Source organism: Hydra vulgaris, chromosome 01 (genome assembly GCF_038396675.1).
Source record: "Hydra vulgaris chromosome 01, alternate assembly HydraT2T_AEP".
Lineage (NCBI taxonomy): Eukaryota > Metazoa > Cnidaria > Hydrozoa > Anthoathecata > Hydridae > Hydra > Hydra vulgaris.
This window is the reverse complement of record NC_088920.1, coordinates 62,310,001-62,330,113: the sequence shown is the minus strand read 5'-3', so window position 1 is coordinate 62,330,113 and position 20,113 is coordinate 62,310,001. Positions and strand designations below refer to the sequence as shown.

The window sequence follows — 20,113 nt, the reverse complement described above, 5'->3', positions numbered from 1 at the left end:
AAATTTTAAAATTTTTACTTTTATTTTAATCATATAATATATGTTATGCACTATTAAAATTTGAAAAAAATGTTGAAATTCAAGATTTTTTTTTAATTGTATACTACCACCTTAAATATATCAATCAACATGGAATTATGCATTTCAAAGGCGGTCTTGATGGAGCGTCTAGTATAACAAAACTAGTCTGTATAAACAAAAATATTTAGATACAACTCTAAATGAAGTTATTAAAAATGAAGAGAGTATTTTCCTAACATCTATTGTGCCTCTTAAACTGACTGTTAATGATACAGTAATATGGTACAACAAAAAGCCATCATGTACATATTTCTGCAGACCAGTGTGTTTGCAGTACAAGAAGGAAAGAGATGTTCCAATTAAAGAAGAAGAAGAACAAATACGAATTAAGATTCAAAAATTTGAACCATTTGTAGTATGTTTAGACTTAGAACCAACTGAGTCATCTATGATGAAAGCAATTATAAAGTATAACTTGGATTTGACTATTTTTGATAGAAAGGTTGTTAATGCACTGACAAGTACTAACTCTTCTCAAAGCTGTAATGTATGCTCAGCAAAGCCAACAGAGATGAATGACATTAAATTGATTAGATCTAAACCTGTCAATAAAGATGCTTTATTTTTTAGACTTTCACCTCTTCTCTGTTAGATAAGATGCTTTGAATACATTCTTCACCTTGGATATAAATTGAAAATTAATTTATGCTATAACCTCTGAGCAGAAAGAATCAGCTAAAGAAAGAAAATCATTTATCCCAAAGAAGTTTAGGGAAGACCTAAGCCTTCTTGTTGACATGCCAAAGCAAGGTTTTGGCAACAATAATGATGTAATACGCTAGAAGAGCCTTTGAGGAATGGAAAACCTTTTTTGAGATAACTGGTGTAGATGTTTACATCATTTCAAGACTTAAAGCAGTTTTAAAAGCAGTTTGTTCAGGATATGATTAAGATCCTAGATCTTTTCAAAATTATTGTAATGATACAACAGATAAAGTTATTTCTGAATATAATTGGTATGTTATTCTTCCAAGCGTTCACAAACTTTTAGAACATGGTTTACGGATCGCTGATGCATTAGAACTTCCCGTTGGAGTTTGTTTACAAGAATCACTAGAGGCTCTTAACAAAGAGATTAGAAATGCAAGATTAAATCATTCTTGCAAAATTTCAGGGTTAAATGTTATGAAAAACCAATTTAACTATCTTATGATAAGGAGTGATCCAGTTATATTGAGCATACAATTCACTTACCATAGATGTGAAAATAGGAAATTGCTCCCAATAGAAGTTCTTTCTCCTCTTAAATAGTCGAAATTTTTTATTTATAGTTAAATTTGCCATCAAAAATTAAATTTTTCTATGAATTAAAATTTAAAATACTTATAATAGTAATGCTTTGAGTATAACTATTATATACTCTTTATTGATGACTGAACTTTTTTTTATTGAAGATAATTCTTTCAATAGTTGTTTTTAGCAAAAAGGGAGGGGCTCGGTAATAATTATGACTTAAATTTGGATGGTCGTGTACCGAGTGATCGCGCCTGATTACGAGTGGGAGAGAGTTAAAAAGAGATTTAAAAATAGATTATGTATTATGCAAACTATTACTTAATTCGCGAAGTAAAATAAAATAAAAAAACTGCTTGCGCGTGTAAAACTTCTTACATGCGTGTTTTTTAGATACGCGCACGTTTTTCTGGTTGTTGCGCGTAAAAATAACTTTAAATCACATAATTGATTTTTTGACAAAAAAAAAAAAACAATAAATGTTTATTTAATACATATTAAATGCAATGGTTATATAACTTTTGCCGTTTCTTTTTCATTTTGTGTCTATGTGCGGCGTTACAACCAATTAAACTCCGAATTAAAAGACTTGTCCGACGCAACGCAACCTTTCTTGATGCAGAGGGTGTCTTGTTTTTATTAGTTGTTTTGCGCAAAGATTGCTTTTTGCTTAAAATGCGCAGTATGTGCAGCAGAGAGTTGTCAAAAGACGGAATAAAAATTTAGTTGACTTATTAAAACATTTAAATAATCCATCAAATTATGAATAACGAAAATGCATAAAAATAAATTAGACAAATTATATAACGCTTTATTAACTATCCCCACCAACATCAATCGAATCGGAAAGAGCCTTTTTAGTAGCAGGTCTTTTTATTACGAAAGTTCGGTCATCGTTACATGATGACGCTATTGACAATTTATGTTTTTCAAAAAATATTATTTATAAAATTTAATGTTAATGAAGTTTATATTTTTTTTGTTTTTAGAGTCTTAGTTCTTATGAATTATTTTGTATTTAATTTCTTTATCTTTTTCGTATTAAAAATAATAAAAAAAATAAGAAGTCCTAATTTAAACAATCTTGTAATATAAAAAGATTAAAACTGATATATAATATATTAGTATTCAAAGTTAACCTAAAAAATCCCGTTTGAACTTATTTTTTTTATTACAAAATAACAAGCAAATAGAAAAAAATAATTAAATTTAGAAAAAAGTGATTGTTTTTAGACTCTTTATGCAAAAATATTTGTCTGATTTGTAAAACAATTTATGTAAAGATAGAACCCAAAACACTCCAAGTTACTCGAAATGACTGTCTAATGTTCTTTCTCACAAATTTTAAATAAGTTTTTACGAGTCACTCAACTTAAAATAATATAAAAAAGTAGCCATGCGCAACAATTAGAGTTCTGGCTTAAAATCAAGAGGTTTGACGTTGTCTCTAGCCAAATATGTGATGTTGGTAAAAAACGAACTTCCTGGTTCAATATCTGCCGCGGTGTTTTGTGATAAGATAGTCAGGCCTTCTTGGAATACCTTAAAAAATTATTTAAAAAAATGTAGCTTTGACTTAAAAATTATTCGTCCATCACCTATACGTCAGGAAATAAAGTGAAAACAAATGAAGCTGTGAAAATTTCAAATACCATAATCATTTTAGGGAAGAATGTGGAGTACAACATAGTTGCATAAATTTAGAGCGGGAGAGGGATGAAATAGTAATAGACTTAGGATCTGTTTCAAAATAGGGTAGGAGAAAGGCAAAAGCTGTAAACAGTTGCGTGTCGTAATTTATAGACGATCACAAGGAAAATAATCCACAAATGTAGGTCTAAACTTAAGAAACATTACAAATACTTAAGACGCTGCCTTTAAAGAAAATGAAAGAATCAGGAAAAAAAAACGGCCAACATAAGACAAAATGGATTAATACAAGGGAAAATTCAATGTTTCTACTCTCCAATTAGCAGACTATACTAAATAAGTTAAACTTAAAGTTATATGTGTAATTTATGAACGGAATAGCGAAGGTAACGTTTGTAACCTTTTGTACAATAATAACAACTTTAGTTAAAAATAGATGAGATAACATAAAACAGTACTAAGACAATTTCAACATTACAAAAAGTATTAATGGATAAATCAACTTGCGCCAAATCAGAAAAAAAAAGTTAGAAATTTTGACGCAGTAAATGAGTAAAAAATCTAAAAAACTACAATGTTTTTCGGTTCGCAAAAAAAAACAAAAAAACAACGTGAATGCATAACTCAAAAGTTTTTGAATATTAAAAAATGTCCAATAAAATAATTGTATATCGATTTTTGAAATTGCAAACGATAATAATGATAATAAAAAAAATAAGTTATCTCTACTTATTACTTTTTTTGGCGAAGTGTTTTTTTAAAGATTAAAGATTAGAGTTTTGTAGTTTAAATAAATTTTATATTTTTATTGTGCAAAAGGGTTGTTTTTTTTTTTTTTAATTTTGTTTTATAATAAATAACATAAACTATTCTAAAGTAAATCACGTAGACACTGGCTATTCTTTATATATAAAACCAGTTATCAGTAAATACTAAACAGAATCTGTTATAGCATCATTAAATGCTAAATTGTTTAAACCTGGTGCAAATTTAGAATTATATGCTGATTTAAAAAATTCCGGATCTGTGTATCTTTTTGTAACTGGAAAAGTTGATTCATTACCAATTTTTTTAGTTTCTTCAATCGATTTGACTTGGATAGGTTTTTGAAATATTTCATTAGCTAAAACATCATCATCTGTTTCTGGGGAAAGACTATTGAAAGAGGCGACGTTGTAATAAGTATTTTCTTCGTCAATATCGAAGGTGAAATAACGATCACCTTGCGATATTATTCCTTCAAGATGTTCACTCAAATCTGTAAAAGAAGGTCGCTGCAAGGGATCTTCATTCCAACAGTGCAACATGATGTCATACCTAAAAATTATTTTGTTATTATTAAGCAGATTAAATTGTTTCAAAACGTGTTAAACACTTTTTTAAAAAATTACATTTGTTCAGAACAATTATCTGGTCGATCCATTCTATAACCAGTCTTTAGAAGAGACATAAGTTCACGATTATTGATAGCTGGATAAGGTGTACCTCCTGTTGAGCAGAATATATATATATATAATATATATATATATAAAAAATATATATATATAAAATATATATATATATAAAATATATATATATATATAAAATATATATATATATATAAAATATATATATATATATATAAAATATATATATATATATATATATATAAAATATATATATATATATATATAAAAAAAAAATATATATATATATATATATATATATTGAATACTAACAACATGAAACATACAGCCCATGGCAATAAAAATTTTAAACGAAAACATACCCAACGTAACTATTTCAAATAAGACAACACCATACGCCCACCTATATAATTAAAAAAGCTCATTATTAAACAATTTTATCAAGATATCAGTTTCTAATTTTTTATATTCTTGCGCGCTTACTACAAGGAGGGGGCGGGTTGGTGGAAATAAAGCGGTGCGAGGTGGGTCAGAAGCCGGCAAAACCTAAAATATAAAGTTTAAGTAATCTAATTTTTTTTTTAAATATCAGTTAAATATGTCTTATATACAAAAACAATACTATTTATGATAATACTTGATGATTAAATAGTAATAACTGACAATCAAAATCTTGATTGTCAGTTATTACTATTTAATAATCGCCAGTCAAAATCTTGATTCCTTCACTGCTGAATAGGTTAAAGGGAACGCCGTTTTGAAGAATCATCATGGTCATGCCTTTCTTGAAGTACTCTTTCAAAATTGTGATTTTAACTTTGTTAAGAAAGCGATTGATGGGTGCTTGTCCTTTTCTCGTCTCACTAGTCGAACCCTGATTTCCTCGCCATTTTGTCAATAAACATTCCAGTGTTGAATGTTTATTGATAAAATGGCGTTTCATGTTAGCGGTGGTTTTTTTTTTCCGTTTCTCTTTTTAAATTTATGCAACTATGTTTTCCGAGTAAGACGAGAATAAACTTTAGTAGATGGCACAAGAGACGCTACCTCTTTAGGGCAGTGCCCATTATAGTATTTCTAGAAAAGAGAAGCAACATTATTACAACGTGATAATGGTTGGAGATTGGCTGCAAGAGCAGGTCTAACTATGTTTACAATGCGTTTTAGCAGCTTGTCTAAAAGAAAAGGAGCATTATTAAAAGATCCGCCCTAGATGTGGCAACAGTATTCCGTACAAGGACGGACTTGAGATTTACAGAGATAAAGAGAATCCGTAGTAAGATAGTGTTGAGAACGATAAAGAAATGCAAACTTAGTAGATGCTTATTCATAATGGACTTGATATATGATTTCCAAAAAAGATCTGAAGTAAGAGTTAATCCTGGAAGATGAAGAGTAGTTGACTAATCGACTACATTATCGTTCATAAGTAAAGGAAAATCTAAATTATTTTGATAACGCAATAATTTAGATCTTCCCAATGTTCCCATCCATTTTTTCCAAAAAAAAAGAAAGAAATGAAACAGATTTATTAGCCATCATAATATTTTAAGAAAACTAACATTGATTTAAGAAAACTAACATTAATAAACTAACGAAAATTAAAAAATATCTATGTATCAACATTAAAGTTTTGCGCAAAAGATTCTTTCATGTGTAATGAAAATATTTGCATCGCATAGTGACTCGGAACAACAACAAAATATGGCAATAAGCTCCTCACAAGATTTTTATAAGTTGAGTGTCCTTTTTTAAACAATATTAAACTGCAATGATTTTTTTATTTTGAAAATAAAAATAGTTTTCTCATATAATTTTCATTTTTTATTTCATTTTAAATCTTATATTCATATTACATTTTATAAACTTTAATTTTATAAAACTTTAATTTTATTTCATTTTATATATCCAATGAAACTTTCATTTTATTTCTCACAAAACATTCATTTTATATACTTATTTTATAGTTAAAAGAAGTCAAAAAACTTGATATTATTTTTAAAGAAATCTGAAAAATGTGAGATTTTAATAACTAAATGAAGATTTTTATAACTAAATTGGTTTTTCATTACTAAAATGAAGAAATAAAAGTGTATATTTAATTTTAAAGTAATCTTTTTACACTATATATATTAAATAAATTGAAAAGGAAAAAGAAAATCTGATTTTTTGCTTAAATTTAGAATATTTTAAAATAAAGTAGCAAATAATTGTATAGTTTTGGTTTATATATTAGTATCTTCATTTCCAACAAAGCTGCAAGCAACCATTATTAAAGTCGGAAGTTACTAGAAATTCAAAGTTGACGTTTATTTAGCAAGATAACAATTAACAGACGAATTGAAAAATTATATGAACTAGGAAAACAAGATGAAGGGAGCGAATTCCAAAGAACTGATGTTCAAGGAATTTGCTATAAAAATAAGAATATTTGAGCACTTTGGAACAGTCACAGTAAAAAAATGAGACTTAATTAAATGACGAATAACAAGAGAACTATTTAACATTTCTACTTTTAGAATATAAAATGATTACTGCGGTCTCCTGCGGTATTGGAAGTTAATAAAGAAAAACCTTGTTTTCCTCCATTTTTAAAAGTATTTAATTATGTTAAAACAAATGAAAATGGTGGAAATTTGAATTTGAGTTTTTGACTTGTAGAACTTGTTCAAATATGGTTTTAAAATCATTATTATTAAATAGTTTTAAAATCATTACTAATAAATATAATTTAAAATTATTATTATTAAATCTAGCTTTAAGAAACGTGCTTTTGTCATTTTATACTATTTAGAAGATTTTTAAAATATTTTTTCTTAATTTTGAAGAATGGTTTATTATTTAATAAGTACAACATGTTTAAAAAGTTTAACTTGTCAACTTTAGTATTTCTTGTAATAGAAAAGTAACTTAGTAATTAAAAGAAGAGATAACGAAGTTTGGAAAAATGTAAATCCTTCAAGCTATCACTTTTGTAGACCTCTTCAGCAAAACCCTACAAAATTAAAAAATTGATTTAGAAAAAGCGAAAACTGAAAATGAGTCAGCCTTGACCTTTGCAATTTTATCTTTGCATTGTTGGATAAAATGCTTGGAGTTTATTCTTCATTTCAGTTGACGGCAAGGTTTTTTTAAAATTTAAAATTTTTGACCTAAAAATTACTTTGTGTTATTTTTTGATTGTCCTGAGTCACTGTGTGTCGCAATAAAGCTGTATATTTCTGTGAATTGATTACCAAACATCAAAAAGAGCAGTAAGAAGGCTTAAATTGCAAAAATTGCATAGAGATTTTATAGAGAATTACTTATTATTGGAAGTCTTCGAAAATGAACAATGAGAAATTCACAATATTTCTCACAATATATGAACTTTTGTGACAGGTGGTACAATAGTTTTAACGTCATCAATAAAGTTATCACGTCATCCCAAATATACAACTGGTAATTCTGGTCTATCCATTTGAGAACAAAAGGTCTTCATCCTCGATTCTTCATACTTTGTTGTATTTTTAGTGAAGAATGGAAAAGAAATATATAGAGCAGAAGTTAGACTAGTAAGTACTACATTCATTGCAAGCTGTAGAACTCTGTGTAAAGTATAATGACGACATTCAATGCACTTGGACATTCAATGTTACTGTTGCATGTAATGTCTTTGAATTTTTTACAATAACACCAGTTTTAGAGCCTGTCTTTGCATTTGTTGTGTCACATATAATAATGGCCTTCAATACTTTATATATTAAAACTGCCATTAAATGACCATATATTGTGTCAGTATTTCTATTTTCAACAAAATTTCATGCATAAAGTTCTTTAAGACAGCAATTTGCTTTTTTCATTATAGATTTTATTTATCTAAATGCAAATACATCGGATAATTACAAAGGCAAAGTTTGAAATGTTTAGATTAAGACCTGCCTCTTTATATAAAGCTTTGTACAAATCGTATGCATTAGATTGAGAAGGCATTGGTATTGTATAACAGTCTTTTTTTTAGATCATCCATAAATTTAGATGCTTTCCTTGTTGATAAATTTGCCAGTGTTATCAAATTGACTGCACTTTTAGAACAATTGCGCTTATGTTTACTCTTCGTGCGTTCGACAGAATTATAGTCCCAATTGTCTTCAATAAATGACTTGCTTAATGGCTCTGTGAAAGTTGAGAAGACAGCACATGACGTTAATGGTTGCCAGGGCAAACCATGTAATAGAGATTGTTGTTTTGATTAATAGATTCTTTTGAGGCTTGTTTTGTCGTTGAATACCCAATACCTCCATTAGAAGATATTGATAATATATAAAAATTTTTATCCTCTTTACACAGCCCAACTCTGTATACATTGGTTAGATCATGCAACAGTGAGAAAAAAGAAAATGCGATAACATCTGGTCCTTTCTGATATATCATGTATTTATCAATTACAAATTTCAGTTGACTTAATACAGAAAACTCACTTTGACACTGAAATATAGTTTTACCCATAGAGTAGAGTTTGTAACTCCTTTGCAAAAACTTTGCAAGGTTTTTTTTTGGACATCAATTCAGCAGCGAAAAAATAAATGTTACCCAGATACTATAATTGTCTTCAATATTTTGCTATGCAGGCTCACATTTTCCTCAACTAAATGTATTTCTTTCCGTCACTCAGTTGCCTTTTAAAAATATTTTAAATTTTCGGACCACAAAGACGAGTTTTTTTCAAAAGATTCTTAGGTTTTACGATAAGTCATATCTAATATAAAACAAATAAATAAACAAATAATTGCAAATAAAATGTCTATTTTGGCCATAATATGCAAAATCATTAACTTATGAAATACAAGTGATAAATATATATGAGATCAATATTTACCAAAACTTAACTTTTATATATAAATATAATATTACCAGAGATCAATATTTACCAAAACTTAACTTTTATATATAAATATAATATCTTGATTCCAAAAACTTTAATGATAAATTTACAAAAATTATAATTAAAAAGTATTCTCTTAAAATAAACCAATTGGTTTATTCTAAGAGAAAACGCTGGAATAGTATACCGCGGACCAGAACTATGGGACATTTTTCAAAAAGCAAACAGTTTAAACACAAAAAAATCGTTTAACTCTTTTAAATTTTTATTAAAAAATGAAGTTTTCAAACTAGATAAAAAATTTATTTACAGAAAACGCTGAATTCCATTAAACTAAGTCTTTCATTCGTTTGATTGACTCTTCTTTTTAATATTTAAAAGAATTTTTTAGAATATTTAAATAATTATAATATAGAAAGTATTATCAATAAAATTGATAATACTTCCTATATTATGAAAAATTTAAGAAAGACTTTACCTTTATATTATATTGGAATGGTACATAGTATTTTTAACAATCTTATCTTGTTTTTAGTTTTAAAAGCCCACATAGGGACTCTATGAAAAGATTGAGGTGACTTAAGCCATCCGTACCTTCTTTGAGGTCTTGTTCTGTTTTTAGAAAACCCACTTTTTTTATATAAATGTTTCTTTGTAAATATATTTTCTTATTATATGAAATTCAAATATATATATAATATAGAACCGAACAAAAAAAGATAAATAAATAAATATTTTATATATATATATATATATATATATATATATATATATATATATATATATATATATATATATATATACATTTTCATAATTAAGACAAATTTTTTAATTTTAAAAGCATTTTATTAATAAAAAACAATACATATTTCAACTAACACTAGTCATCTTCAGTTAAAATTAAATATTTAAAATTTGTTAAAATACCCATAAAGGTGTTTAAAAAAACAATACAAAATACAATTATTTTTGTTCAAACTAATAACAATATAATTACAAAAATACAATAAAATCAATTAAAAAGTTTATTATGTCATACTAAAAAAATAGGAAATACCAAAAAAATAGGTTAAAAAGTAATATGTATAAAAAAAAGCAGCTGAACAGAAAGTGTCATTTGTACATGGTTAACCTGTTTATTCATACCAGGTTTGAACAAATATTCTACAACGGAAAAACACATTACTTATTTGCATGAAACAATTTTCATTAGCATGGAGATGTTTATAGATATGAGGGACAAAAGATCTCATTTCTAAAAACATCTCCATGCTAATGAAAATTATTTTATGCAAATAAGTGATTAGTGTTTTGCTGTTTTAGATACGGTATCTAACAAATTTGAGCTAAACTTAAAGAAAGTATATTCATAGAATGGTTCAAACCTAATATGAATAAACAGGTTAACCATGAACAAATGACACTTTCTGTTTAGCTGCTTTTTTGTTAAACATATTGCTTATCTATTTAACCTATTCTTTTGTTATTTCATATTTCTTTAGTATGACAAGATAAACTTTTTAATTGATTTTATTGTATTTTTTAATTATATTATTACTATTAGTTTGTACAAGAATAATTATACTTTGAATTGTTTTTTTTTAACACCTCTACAGGTATTTTAACAAATTTTAAATATTTAATTTTAACTGAAGATGACTATACCTTTTCAAGATAAAATTGAGAATTTGAAAGTTGTAATTAAGAAAAGTAAGATGAAATTAAGAAATACAACATGTAGTTTAGAAGTTAAAATATGTAATTGAATAACAAATCATGTAATTAGGAAATTTTAAATGTAATTGAGAAACCCAATATGTAAATAAGAAATGGCAATATGTAATTAGAAAAACAGAAGTTGTAATTAAGAAATCATGACATTAGAATACATTATTTGTAATTTCGAATTCACAATGTAAGCTCTAAGGCCATTATAAAAGATCTTCTTGGACATGCATTTTAATAAGTTAATAATATCAAATTTAGCATTTATATGCACCAGCAATATAGTAATACAAGACAAAGTCTGTTATTAAGTTGAATCCGTGCAAGCATTTATTTCGCCAAATTTGTTTTTATCTACTTCTGGAACAACTAGAACCATCTTGTCCAATTTGTAGACATGAAATACATACAACTGAGCAAGTTGAACGAAAACATAATGTTTTATCTTCATCAATTATAGATGAAGAGTTTTTGAATGTGGTGAGCGAAATTACGATTGGTGACTCTGGCACAAACTTTAGGTGTCAAATATAAGACAGCATACAATTGAGTTTGCAGCGGAAATTTAAATTTCATTGGAAGAGGTGGCTTTAAACCAAAAGAATTATTCGATAATCAAATTGAAGAAACCCTAACATGGATTGAAAGTGACTGTCAGTTGACATTGTTGTAATTAAAACAAGGATATAAAGACAATTTAATATTAGCATCAGCACAACCACAATTGCCAATTACCTCAAAGGCAAACTATTTTCAATTATAAAAGTGCACAAGGAGCCTACTACAATGAATAGTAATGAAAACAAACAAAAAAGAGCTGAATATGTTAGGAACATAAGCGAACACATTACAAATGGTCATCAGATAGTTTGGTTGAATGAAGCAAATTCTAACCTTTTTTGAAGAAGAACGCAAGGACGTGCCAAACAGGGGAAAAAAGCCATAATGAAAATACTATTTTCAAATGGTGCAAAGGTACATTTTATTGCAGCTTTATCAACAACAAATGTCGTCATGATGGAAACTTGCAGAGGATCATTTAAAGTAGATTCTTGTAACAAGTGGATGATAGCTTTGTTTAACTATGTATTACATCCGGAATTCGTTTAGGATTTGGTCGTCGTAACAGACAATGCTCCATATCACATTTGGAAAAAAAAATCATATTTGGAAAGGGTGTTTGAGAATTTAGCGACTCAGTTGTTACAATTAGGACCATACTGTCCAATGTTAAACCCAGTGGAAACTATCTGGTCCATAATAAAAATAAACGTTAAAAATGTTACTCGCATTTCCACTGAATTTGGTGCTGGGATTATCGAACAACGAATGCAGTATTTAGAAAGAAGTATTATTGCGGCAAAAAATACAATAATGGGAGGTGATTGTACACGCACTGTATAACATATGACCACGCATTACGCAACAATTTTAAATATGGAAGACGTCGAAGTTGGTGCTGAATATTGCAATGATTTATTGATAATGTTGTTTAAATTTAAATTTTGATGTAAATAAATTATTTGTGTTTTATTTATTTTACATATGAAATCTCAATTAAATTTTTCACAAACAAAAATTGAAGAAAGTTTTAATTGACACCCTATAGAATTTTTCCAGTTACCACCTAAACCTCAAATTCCTTTTTAATGATTTTTGTATATTTTATTGATATTATATTATTATTTCCAGTCTTAAATTACAAAGTATATTAGGACTAAAAATTTCAAAATACAAAGAATTTGCATTCTTTATACTTTCCTTAATTACAATTATCATGTTTTCAATTACATTTTATGATTTCTTATTTACAACTATCATTTTCTCAATTACATCTGACGTTTCTTTATTACAACTTTTATCTTCTCAATTACATCTTACTTTTCTTAATTACAACATTCATCTCCTCAATTAAATGTAACATTTCTTATAACAACTTTCTCCTTCTCAATTACATCTTACTTTCTAATTACAACTTTCAAGTTTTCAATTACATCTTGAAGTGTAGAGTTAGTCAAAACGCGTATTGTTATTTGTTAATTAAATGGTTTGAAAATTCAAAAAATTTTCAAAACCATTTTGTTAACAAAATAAAATAAAGTAAAATATTGTCTTTTATTATATATGCAACAACATATATATATATATATATATATATATATATATATATATATATATATATATATATATATATATATATATATATATATATATATATATGTATGTACATATGTATATGTATGTACATATTCATATATAAATATATATATATAAATATATATATATATATATATATATATATATATATATATATATATATATATATATATATATATATATATATATATATATATATATATATATGTATGTATGTATATATGTATACATGTTTTGCTTTTTAAAAAACTTTACACAGCAATTTATAGTATATATTAATCAGTTATATATCACTTCAAACTGTTTTCAATATTCAAAATGATTGAAGTTGTGCAAAACATGACAATTAAAGATTGAATCAGTATCAATCATACCAAAATCAATAAATCATTTTTTTTTTATTAATTTAAGTTGAAAGAAGCAAAAGAAAAAAAAGGGAACTAATCTATCATACATAAAGTAGTAATTTTTTTTACATAAAGTTTACCATTAAATGATTTTGAATTCATTATATAGTAAATCAAAACCTTTATTATAAGTTTCAATTTATCATGTATGTTTAGTTTTCAAAAAGAAAGAATAGTAAAACTTGTCAAGTATTGCAAAAGAAGTTAAACTTTTGTTAAAACTTTGTAGAAGTCATTAAAACAAAATATAGATGCTACTTCATTTTATGTAATTAGAGTTGATAATGTAATAAGATGATAAAACATAATGTTGTAATAATAAAACACAGCAACCAAAATCGATAAAACAAAGTCAATTTTTACTTAAACTGCTTTTGAAAAAAACTGTACAAAAATTTCAATACATTTTGAATGAGTATCTTTAAACCATAATCAACATTTCAATAAATATTAGTATCTATCGAAAAATTTTGGATTTAATTTAAAATAAAAAAAATATAAAAAATCCTCTAAATACATTGTTAATTTTTTACAATTGAAATAAAGAAACAATTAAAACAAATTTCAAAGTGAAAAAATTTTTGTAAATGAATCAATATGTTTTTAGATTGCATGTAACAAATACTTTTGCAACAAAATACTTTTTCCCAATGTTTACAATTTAAAATTGTTTACATAGGTCTCTATACTATGAACTTATTTTGAAGTCTTATACTAATTAATCATTTTGATGAGGTAGTAGGACAGTGTTAGAAACAAGGCTCATATTTATTAGGTTCGAGGTTCAAATTCACCCTATGCATTTGGAAGAACTGCGCTCTTTTTTTCTTTCCTAGAGTTGCAAGCGGTTCAAGTAAAATTAAATAAAGAAAAAAAAAAAAAAAAAATTGAGTAACCTCTTTGACAGATTTTGGAGATGAACTTAATGAAAAACAAAAACAAAAAAGTCAATTTGTGTACAATAGTAATGAAAAGTGATTTGTATGATTTTCAGTTGAGAAAGTAAATTACCAAAGCACTAAGTGAGGGAAATTGAATTCTGAAACCGATTTATATTTTTATATTATAATTTTACACTATAATGACATGATAAATTATCCTTTAGTTTAGAACTTTTAATGTTATCCCTGGTTACACATATGCACATTTTGAAATCAATCACATTGATTTGATTTAATAAATAAAAGAAAAAGAAATTACACATCACTCTGAGGTGTGAATGTATGGTCAAATATAGCTTCAACTGACATCCACTTGATTGGTAAACGCCGAGTTTGACTGCTCATATAAAGTTGTTCGTCATCGATTTTTCGTGTTAAACCAAAATCAGATATTTTGACATTTTTATCAGCACCAACTAATATATTTCTTGCAGCTAGGTCTCGATGTACCAGATTTATACTTGAGAGATATTCCTAAAATAATAACCACAAAAAGAGAAATTAGTAAGAACAACAAAAAATTATAAATATGTCATAAAAATGCATTCATACCATGCCTGATGCAACCTGCCATGCAAAACTAAGCAAATCATCAGGGGTTATTGCTCCATTATCATCCAGAGAAACATCATTTGGCATGATTCCTTTGGTAGATGTTTTACTTGTTGTTGTCTATATTATATTTATAATATATATTTAGATAAAAAAAAATTTTTGCAAACAAATTTGGCTTAACCCTTTGTCAGGGGCATTAATGAAACACACAAATATTGAGTATTAAAACTTAAGTAATAAAAGAAAAAATCTATCTTACTTTAAAATAACTATATACATCTTCATTTATGCATATGCATTAAGAAAAGTGAGGCTGAGAGACTAAAACTTGACAACTCATGCAAAGGTATTAATGGCATTTTCAACACTCATACTTAGATGGCCTTCTAACACCTCTTTCCAAAACATGCATCACAAATTTACATCTTTTGAAAGATGGATGAGATTTTAATTTTTGTTGATGAATTTTGAGACAAAATTTTTGCATTCGAATATGTAGACCATGAGGTATTCCAATGTTATTCATGCCTATTTTCTCAGGTGGTCAACTATAAGGTGTTCGAATGTGACAACTTTTTTAGAAAAAATTTTCTACGCCTTTTTTTTCAAGATCTCAATATAAATAATAGGCATCGTATAGAAAATTACCAGAAAGCCCTAGAAGAGTGTAACTAATAGTAAGACTTATACCTGAACTTAAACTTTTCTAACAAACATGCAAATATTTTTCTAGGGCATGATAAAGATGTTTCAAAGTCATTCAGTTTTCTCTATATACTCTTGTTTAATACAACAGTCTAACGATTGCTTTAACCTCAATTATCTCAGTTGATATGATAACTCTCTGTAACGCAAACCTATTTTTCATGAAGTCAATATAAAGATTTGTGTATACGACAATCAACTTAAGTATATTGCTAGTAAATACTAGTCCAACATTTAAGCGAAGCTTAGGTATTCTTTGTAATTCCAAAACTCTATAAAAATATTGTGTAACTTTGAATGTTGACGTCATTTAGATTCAATTTTATGAAAAATTTCAAGTTAGTTTAGTATTACTGATTACTGAAATAACCTTAGTTTAGTATTACCTATTACTGAAATAAGTTAATATATACTTAATACTGAAACATTTCTGAAATAAAAAATTTGAAAAGTACCTTTCTTAATAAGAAGATTCTAATAGATGCAATGATTTGGACACAGCATAATAGCTGAATAAATTTTTGTTATCAGTAAAATAACTTAGTAGGAGAGTTTTCTCCTAAAAACAGGAAATTAGAGAAATCACCTAGGCACATGAAGTTACCGGAGAAGACTAGATCTAAAAGTCTTCTAGTGTTGAAAAAACTACAAATGACTAAAGCATTAGATTTTTTAATTAATTGTGCTCAATGCAGAGATAAAAAAGTATATTTAACATTTTTTAATGTGCAATATAAATAATAAATATAAGCATTTTAAAAATATGAAAATATATATTTAATTATTATGAAACACCTCAAGCGAGTCTTGATATTTTGTTGTATATATAAAGTTCCCCGCAGAATCTCCATCGACTTTAGAAATGCAAAGCTATAATAAAAAAAAGAAATAAATAAACTATAATATCTTTAGTACTTCAAATATCTTAGGGATTAAAGATGAATTTAAAAAAAATATTTATTTATATTATGTATATTACTCTTAAGTTACACTTTAAAGAATCTCAGATGTTAAATTTATTGAGATCATTTTTAGAAGTGATCTCAATAAATTTTACATCTTCTTTAAAGATTCTTTAAAGTGTAACTTGATAGTTTATACTTGTTTTGATTTTGTTTTTTTCAAAATAACTTTTATTGCAACCATTTAATATAAAATATTAAACAACTTTTTTAATCACTAGTTATTAATATGTTTTTCTAACCCATTACATTTAAATAAAACCAAAAATAGAATTCTAATGCCTTTTTAATCAAAGTAACAGCAAAAATGTTTCAAAAAATTACATTTCAATATTCTTAAAATTCAAGGGCATATAATCTAATAAAAATTTCTAAAAATAATTTATTAAATAAGTTTCTAAAAATAATCTAATAAAAATCTAATAAATACAAAATTCTGCAAAAGTTGTTTAAAATTTCTTTTAAAATATAAAAATCCCAAATTTTTTAAAATAAAAGATTATTTTGAACATATCTTTCAGTAAACATATTTTAAATAATAGCAAAGTATATCACTATTCAAAAGTTTGGAGTTATCAAATAATATAAAATTTATGTCGGTACAAATATGACAAATCAATCTTATTGCAGGAAAACCTTTAAATTAAATAAGAAAAGAGTATTTGTAAGGGAATCATAAAAAAGAGGAGAAAAAAAAAGATTACTTATCATCATTTAGACTTAATTTACTTATCATCATTTAGCTTTTTTTTTGTTGGACATCATCAGTCCAACAAAAAAAAGCGACATAACAAGATGTTTGGTATAATTGCATGTAAATCTAATAAAGAGTTTTTTCAAGGATGGCATGTTTATAAAAAAGTTTGGAGTTTAAAAAAATAGGAAAATAGGATAAAGTATAAAAAAAAAAATAGGGATATAAGACAAAGCTTACCTACCAACCACAATTAATCCAAAATCAAAATCAACAAAAAAAACATCATAAACGCAATATCATTTGGTATAACCCTCTGTCAGCTTGAATGCCAAAACAAAAATAGGACACCGTTTTCTAGTCCTAATTGACTTATATTTCAAAGCTACATAAAATATTCAAGCAATATTCTATTAAGACCAGCAACAGTAACTGTTTGTTCAAAGGGCAAAATGCCACTGGTTGTTCAAAGGGCAAAATGCTTCATCTACGCAGTTACAACGGTTGGTTTTAATTAATTTTTGTTGTGCAAAATTTTGAAATTATACATATTTTATTGACTACGAAATATTTCCGTTAAATGGTCAGGTTTGTAAATTATGAAAAGACAAAAAAAAAAAAAAAAAAAATTAAAATAATAAATTTTGCAGTATAATAAAATAAAAATGCTTGTAGCAAAAAAACCCAGTCTGAAGATTCTTTTTTTAAAAAAAAATCTTCTTAAAACCACATTTGCCTGTCCCAATTTGAATAAGATTCTAAATAAATACATTATTTAGGTAAAACAAACATCATAGTTTAATAACATGATCTGTTGCAATCAATTATTGACAATTTTTCTTAGTTATAAATTCTTGTATTTTTCGTAAAAATTGATAAAAAATATTGTGTTATGACAACTATATATAGTTATATTATATATATAATATACGCCAGAACCAATTAGTACTAGTATCTATAGTAAACTGAGGCACTTTTTCAAATAATTTTAACTAAATTCATGTTAACGCCAATGTGCAAAAGTGATCTAAAGACTCCAAACTGGTGTTCTTTAGATTCACTATTAGGGGTAGTAGTTTTGAAAAGCTTATTAAAAAAGAAAAGTTTCTTTAAATATTAAAAATATCTAAAGTGAAAAAAATTATACCATCTAAAGCTGTTGTTTGGACATAGTACTTCTAGTTCTTTTATTTGGAATTATCATAAAATTATCATAATTATAAAAATTATGATATTCCAAATAAAAGAATTAAAATAATTTGTAAATCGCCTTAACTACACCGAGTCAACAGTAATTTTTACGTTTTTGTTATGGTTTGTTTACATTTATCGTTAGTTTTAACAGCTGATGATTGCCTTTGGGGATAAAACTTTATTTAAGTTGTTTATTTATTTTTAAAATAATCAAATTACTTTTTTTTATATAAAAATTGTTTATAAATTAATTATTATTTTAAAAAAAAAAAAAATTATTTTATTTATTAAATTTTTATTAAATTAAAAGAAAATAAACATTGTTAAATTATTAGGTTTATTATTTTATTTTAATTATTTAAAATTATTCATTTAAGTTCAGCTAAACAGTTGTTTTTATTCATCTAATTAAAAAATATATATAACTCTATTATTTAGTAATACTGAGCACTGTAATGCATACAAGTGTGTTTGTATTATTACATCAAAATACTTAACCTCGAATATATATATATATATATATATATATATATATATATATATATATATATATATATATATATATATATATATATGGGCAATTCCATTTTTAACTTACATTACACGCGCAACAACTTTATCAAATATTTGCATATTTAAACTGTAAATTAAATTTTTAACTGATTTTTATGAAAGCTGTCAGTCTAAAGAATAAAACAAGCTAAAAAGTTTTGAGTCTGGCCAAAAGAGGGTGAATTTATTACCGAAAATGCCACTTAACTTATGTTACGCAGAAAACAAGGTAAAAAAAGTGTTGCAACTTTTAGGTCGAATATTTGCGAACCATTAATGCGGATCGTGTTAGAAATTTTTACAAGATGTTGAGAATTCAATACTAATTACAATAATAATAAAAAAAATTATCAGAGGTGACTGGCTAAGAAAGATATACTTGTTTTCTTGATACTAGGTTTTTAACTTATGTTACATCACTTACGTTACCTTGCGATTATTTTCGTGGAATTTTTATATCTATTATTTCGTGATAGATTATTTAGAGTTATGTAACAAAAGAACGGCAGTTGTATTAAAACTCATTCATTCAAAGTAATTAACAAAAGTAATTTTCAATAACTGTTGACTCTACTGACAGATTTTTTTGTTGATATTAATGAAGTTTTTAAATTGTTAACACTTATTTTCCGAAGCGCAAGAGCAACTTAAAAAATTACATTTGGTATGACAACTTTATTAATTTTTATTGAGTTATTCAAATAAGAAAATGTTACAGTTATTCTAAAATTTTACTTACGCTAATAATTTTTATGTGCCGGCTTAATTTTTTAAAATGCTGCTAACTACTTACTCTCCCCTGCTGAATAAACGGGAGGGGGTGGGGGTCTTAATAAATGGGAGGGTCGGAAATTTTTCTAAAATCTAATTAACTTTAATAATAACGTTTAATAAAACGGGAGGGTCAAAGTTTTAAAAAGCTTAAAACATTTTTATTGGTTGGTTGTTCATATTTTCATCTAATATTGAGAGAAATTTTTTCTCAAA

At 26.0% G+C, this 20,113-nt stretch overlaps 1 protein-coding gene across 1 annotated transcript in view; it reads right to left on the bottom strand.

Moving 5' to 3' along the window:
- Positions 1-3,780: 3,780 nt before the first annotated feature.
- LOC136075501 (macrophage colony-stimulating factor 1 receptor 2-like) overlaps positions 3,781-20,113 on the bottom strand; it is a 232,616-nt gene continuing 216,283 nt past the window's right edge. Inside the window, exons 19-24 of the mRNA XM_065788871.1 lie at positions 16,520-16,594; positions 15,017-15,136; positions 14,724-14,938; positions 4,733-4,773; positions 4,356-4,452; positions 3,781-4,281 (exon numbers count right to left, since the gene is read on the bottom strand). Coding sequence (XP_065644943.1) covers positions 3,897-4,281; positions 4,356-4,452; positions 4,733-4,773; positions 14,724-14,938; positions 15,017-15,136; positions 16,520-16,594 — 933 coding nt within the window. The 3' untranslated portion in view covers positions 3,781-3,896. The remainder of the gene's footprint in view (positions 4,282-4,355; positions 4,453-4,732; positions 4,774-14,723; positions 14,939-15,016; positions 15,137-16,519; positions 16,595-20,113) is intronic.